Below are 6,064 nucleotides of genomic sequence, written 5' to 3'. Positions count from 1 at the left end.
AGCAAATACGAAATGGGGGCTCGATGAATATGTGAGGGGGACGTGGGTCATGGCTCTCAAGAAATAAGGTGATTTAAGGTGAATTTTAATTAATTGAGAGTGATTTTTTTTTCTTCGAACGTTTATTCATGTCGACTGGATGGCTCGGGTATTTTTTTAGGGGAATGAGTATTTTTAGAGGAATGAGTATCTTTGCGCCCTCCACACACACCCCGCATCCCTAGATATACCACTGGTAGAAAGTTCAAAACCGTCGTTGTGCAAGTAGATTATGTTGAATATACTTTATCAGAGTAGTCTTTCACAAACCAGGAGTATAAGTGGGTACCTAAGGGGTCCAAGTGCCAATGCACTGATTTATTTTATGCATGCAAATTATGAAATACTGTAGGCCTTATCACACACGAGATAATAAATAATATTTAAAAGTGTTATTATACGACACTATTATATAATTAAGATGTAAAACCACATCTAACGTCCCCCCAAATATGTCTTATATGGTTAATGATGCATGACAGTATCAACTCAACATTGAAATCAAACACACAACATATCAACTTCATAATCATAAACAGATATAGATTACCTGATAAAAGCGAGGCTACCAATACTAAAAACGTGAAGTACGGGCGGACCATAGCAGATAGGTCTACACTGCGATCTATAGGATGAAGACACAAGGAATGACATATATATTTCCTGGTATAATGTCGTGATGTCGCTACAAGTGTATCACCAGGAATGTGAATATCAATTATTATTACGCCTTATTAAAGTATATCTGTGCACGGAACGATGACTTCATTTTATTAACTTAACTCAGCGTGCAAATAATATTTGGCAGCCAATCTGCTATAAAGTTCACGTAATGTATGTTTTTCGCCTCTCTGGATAGCCATTATTGGCATTATAGACATTCACACTATTATATATAACCAATACTATAAGGAATGCCAGATATTCCAAGAACAATGCGCAGTACTTGTTAGGTAGAGCTATCATTTACAATATTTCAAGGTCCGGTACAGAAGAACTTCATTTATATGTTTCAACATTGCTATTGTTGGTTTCACGCCAAGGCGATCAACAGGCATAGTGAAGCATCTATGAAATCAAGTACAATATATAGGCCCCTGGTCCTTAATAGGCGGCCTGTGGGCCAAATTTGGCCAGAGAAGCAATTGGTTCTGGCCCGTGATATAATAAAAATAAAATATTTAAAGCAAAGTGAAAAAATGAACATTAAACAGATGAGAAATCAGCCAGAAAGGTAAGGTATCCGATATAAAAAGAAACTGAAACTCTTGACTTCAATTGAGATGAATATAATAGGCAGTATGCACATATGATGGGTTCAAGTCTGTTTTGTATTCCTACACTTCCCATTTTCCATCTACGCTAAGAAGATACCACACCCTCTGGTCATCGAACTGATATTCCTGGTCCAGAGTACGTAACTCTGGGTGGACATCTAACTGGTAAGCCTAATATATCCATTAAGCAAATCAGAAGTGAATATTTGATTATAGGAATAACTGGATATGAATAATTATGACAGGAACTTCGAAATATAGCAACAACTTATGAGTACCAAGCACTTCCGTTCGAACCTACCCTTACTGGGGTGTTCGGTGGAAATTGATCTTATTTTTCGTCTATGCTAGAAAATAAAAATGCAGTAAAAACATGTTTATCTTGAAACGCTCGAGAATACATCAACTGGCAAAAAGTATAAAGGGCTGTTTACACTACACTCGATGATTAAAAGGCGAAGACAAACTTTATTACTAGCAAGTGCAATAAAAGGTTCTACTTTTTAAGGCGTTCCTACCCTTAGTATCATATAAATACACTAAGCAATCATTAACAAAGCTTACATTTAACCCCACAAAAGCTGCATATGACTGTATAGAGGAAAAAATATTATTACAAAATATGACAGACTGTTAAAAGTACGACGGCTGAGATTATTACAAAATATGCCAGACAGTTATTACATAGTACAAAACTCTGTTACAAAATACGACAAGTGTTGTTAAAAAATACGACAGGTTATTATAAAATGCAATGGTTGTTATAAAATACCATTTAACAAGGGATGCACGCAACGACACTGTCAAGCAATTGGAGGAGACAGCCGAGTGACGCATTTAACTGTCAGAAACATAAAAAAGAGGCACACCACCAGTAAAAAGAAAACACCGATCTGCACCAAAAGCAGCGGCGAGTGGAAACACTTATCCAACCAGAACTCAAGAAGAAAGCACCGTCGCAACAAAAAGCAGAGAAAATTAATAGCCTTCAGTGCAAAGCCATTGGTACCACCTCCGACCGCCTGCCTTGGTCTGAACGACTATCGCAATAAGGATGATATTTTTACGTATAAGTCTAGCCTATTAGGTAGACTCAATATTGCACTATTAACACTTATTATCCATAATATAATTGTAGACGATTCAACAAATATTGACTGCAGAGTAATGAAATAATGTTGCCACATACTATTGATTGTCTTAACTTAGATGTATGTCATGAAATTATGAAATTATAACAAGTGATAATATGAAAACATACTTTTTTATTATCAGTTTTAAAATAATATCTGTCGTAATACTACATCGACCCCAAATGAAAATGAAGATTATAGGATAGGATTTTTCCTGCCCAGATAGGCCAAACATGTAAAATTATGTATTCGAGTTTATTCTTAGGTTTAGAAATTTAAGGTTATGTAGCTATTATAAAATTTAATAAACTTAAGATTGTGAAAATATGCAAAATACAATAGAACAACACAAACTATTTTAACAAGTATTGCACAGTATCGCGTGTACTACTAAACAGCAATTGTGAGCGGCTAAATGCATTCGATCTCTAAATAGCAGACGGTCTATTATAATAATATTTCAATATTAATTTGCTTCATAAATCTTAAATCAGGATTGAACTGGTCGGGTTGAGAAAGTAAGCTTCTCGGTTATTTTTTTTTTCAGGATGACAGTCATTTTATCACCTAATATTATCACCACTAATGATACAGTGAGTTTTTCTTTCTTCGTTTTTAGGAATAAGAAAAATGAGTGTGTCTCAGGGTAGTGTGTGTATATCATAATTATCTTGAAAACTTATGGAGTTGCTGTAAATGTGAATAGGCTTTGTGTCTTCACTTCACCATGCATCCCAACCGTATATAACTCATCTATAATAAAATATCTAGCTAATATGGGCCTATCTGATATGTAGATGAACCATTACTACATTTAATTTAGGTACAGAAGGTTATGTATTGCATTATTACTGAAAAAAATGACAATTTCTATCCAATCCGGTGGTGTGAATATCTTTCCTTCTTGTGTACTCTTGTACTCGCCACCTGTGACAAAAATTACGAATATCGTCTAATATTGTTACTATTAAATTACTACATAAAACCAGATCATGAATATGAAAATTAATATTAGACAGAGAATTCCAAAGACGAAATAAAAAATAGCACAGTAATGTTGTAGAGCCTTCTTGTGTTTGGTCGCTGCATTTGTGTCATCTCGTTGTTGGTGAGCATGTCCTGTCTCGTGGTTGCTGTCTTCTTTATTTTTCTCTCCTTTACGGTAGTTTAATACGTACACACATGCCTTGTAAACATTCCCTTGCTCATATATGTTGTTAACCATAATCTCCACAAACACTGATATGATTCCAATACATATCACTGAAGTAAAGTACTTTCCTAAAAAAAATTGTCTTGTCTTGAATAATGAATATAATACCATATTCTTAACTTTTTGATACTGTACAGTAATAATAATTAATAATTGCTAACAAATAATTGAGAATCATTTTTAGATTTGTCTAGATCTCGAAACGTCCTGAAAGTAACTACGATTATAAACAAAAAATGGGGAGGGGGTTTAAATCATTTAATTTTAAATCACTTCATATTTGTTTATTTCAGGTATTATGTTTTTTATCACCGTATTATTAATAAGCATCATTATCATCAACACCCAGACCAATATCTTCATTATCAACTATCAACATTATCACCAATGTCATTATCATATTCATCATCGACAACATCATTAACATCACCATCATCATCATCATCAACATCACTATCATCATCAACATCACTAGCATCATCATAATCATCATAAACCCAACGATTATCATCATCATCATCAATAACATCAACATCATCACTATCATCATCACTATCATTATCATTATCATAATCATTATCAGCATAATCATCAACATCATCAACATTAACATCATCCGAAAAATGAACAGCATCACAATTGTCAGTTATTATCATCATCATCATCATCATTCCATTATACTTTACATTATATTCTTCAGAAGGCCGTTGAAATCGTTTTTGACTAACTCATTCTCTTAAACTAATCAGATTTCAGCACCCAATAATCATCATATTTACCACTACCACTAAGTATCACCAATTGTTGTACTGTAATCTGTTGTGCATTTTTCATAGTATTGAAAATGTTAAAAATGTAATTACCAACAATAGAGGATTCATTTCCCACGGGAGGCAGAGAAAATGCAATAATTTCTTGAAAGACGATCATTCCTAGGACAGCTGTAATACCGTACGATAGTTTCTCACCACTCTCAAACGGGACAAAGAACATTAGGCATATGAGAAACGAGCAGAAGAAGTATGGAATCAAAATAAATAGTAACTGAAACTCGTGGTGTCGCATGTGATTAATGGAAAAGACGGCGTAAACATACGGGCTAGAGTCTGATTTGTATTCCTCCACTTCTCGACTTCCCTCTACATCAATTAGCTCCCACACTCCGTTGCCATCAAACCGCTCCTCTTGATCCAGAGAACGTAGACGAGGGTAAATGTCTAGCTCTAACATATCGTGAATCCAAGAAGAAAATCGTAGTCTGCACGTTTAAAAGTCGTATGGGAATAACTTTATGTTGATGTGACAGGGACTTCGAAAAATAGCATACGTTGAATAACTTACACTTCCGTCTGAGCAAACCTACACTGGTGTATTTGGTAGAAACTGTTTATATTCCTCGTCAAGCCTAGTGAATAAATTATCAATTAGTATTACTATACTATTTTTAGAAAAGATATAACTAAGCTTAAGCTAAATGATACAAATTAATTAATTATTTGTTCAAACAATGGTGACAACCATGTTGACAACATAGGCAATTTTCAAATCAGCAGGAATTGTCACAAAAAAAGGCCTACAGAATAAGCTCCAAAGGCATTAATTTCGTTGAAACTATTTTACGATAATTCGGTTGGGGGTCGTGGAAATGAACATAGGCCCCAGGTAAAAATTCTGGTAGAGTTGTTTCAGGTTGAACCCTCGTTCACAGGCACACATATAACCCGGAGCGGTGCCAGCGACAGCTTTGATGGCCAAGCAGCCAAATTGGAAAGTAAAGTACAGTAAAGTTTAGTTGCTTGGGTGTGGTGCATAGAGAGTTTGATGATGGTTTAATTAATTTATGCGATCTTTTGTGTGAATCTACAACACGGTTACGCATTTTTATTCAATTGATGGGTAACTGTAGATTCCTTTGAAGCCCGGAATAATTGATCTTTGGAAATCTTTTATGAACAGCACCACGAAAAGTGCGAAATGAGCCGCGGCAACCTCAGCAGAAATTGTATAGCCTCTGTAACTCTGAATCTCTGGTTTGATGGCGCTGTGCCGAATAGAAATTTGAATAACATTTTTTTAAGCACACATAAACACTGTTCAAAATGAGTGGGATTACACGGTCTTTTGTACCTTCAAGCAGCGTTAATGGGATTTTTGGTGACCTTCGATTTAAGTAATTATTTTTACTACCTGTTTTGGAAAGCTTTTTAATAGTGCATAATATATAAACATAGGCCTAACACTCTTTCTATTACGAGTCAGATGGTTACAGTAATCATAATTGACCTTCCAAGTATGCCAATTATTAACCAATCAGAAAAAACCAAAAATATATCCTCATAAGAATGTATTAACCGAGAATTTTGTAATAACTCTAAATCAAGAAAATTGCATGTCCATCTTTT

At 34.7% G+C, this 6,064-nt stretch overlaps 2 protein-coding genes across 3 annotated transcripts in view; both read right to left on the bottom strand.

Moving 5' to 3' along the window:
* The window catches only part of LOC117113395 (neuronal acetylcholine receptor subunit alpha-7-like), a 10,164-nt gene extending 8,926 nt beyond the window's left edge, over window positions 1-1,238 (bottom strand). Inside the window, exon 1 of one of the 2 annotated variants that reach the window (XM_033256713.1) lies at window positions 590-1,238. In XM_033256713.1, coding sequence (XP_033112604.1) covers window positions 590-641 — 52 coding nt within the window. In that variant the 5' untranslated portion in view covers window positions 642-1,238. The remainder of the gene's footprint in view (window positions 1-589) is intronic. The other variant, XM_033256714.1, reaches the window with a different exon arrangement.
* A 1,374-nt stretch (window positions 1,239-2,612) lies between these two features.
* Window positions 2,613-5,149, bottom strand: LOC117113503 (neuronal acetylcholine receptor subunit alpha-10-like). Its single transcript, XM_033256852.1, has 2 exons — window positions 4,526-5,149; window positions 2,613-3,730 (listed from the first exon to the last, which is right to left on the bottom strand). The coding sequence occupies exons 1-2, from the start codon at window positions 4,890-4,892 to the stop codon at window positions 3,417-3,419; spliced, it is 681 nt and encodes a 226-aa protein (XP_033112743.1). The 5' UTR covers window positions 4,893-5,149; the 3' UTR covers window positions 2,613-3,416.
* Window positions 5,150-6,064: the final 915 nt, after the last annotated feature.

This window comes from Anneissia japonica, unplaced genomic scaffold (assembly GCF_011630105.1).
Source record: "Anneissia japonica isolate Jap-2015-1 unplaced genomic scaffold, ASM1163010v1 scaffold493_len2256704_cov171, whole genome shotgun sequence".
Classification (NCBI taxonomy): domain Eukaryota; kingdom Metazoa; phylum Echinodermata; class Crinoidea; order Comatulida; family Comatulidae; genus Anneissia; species Anneissia japonica.
This window is presented reverse-complemented; position numbering and strand designations above follow the sequence as displayed.

Bases quoted from the DNA above. Each gene is read 5' to 3' on its own strand.
- LOC117113503 (XM_033256852.1), bottom strand. From the start codon at position 4,892: ATGTTAGAGCTAGACATTTACCCTCGTCTACGTTCTCTGGATCAAGAG. The intron at 3,731-4,525 runs GTAATTACATTT...AATTTTTTTTAG, and splicing joins AAATGAATCCTCTATTGTTG to GAAAGTACTTTACTTCAGTG.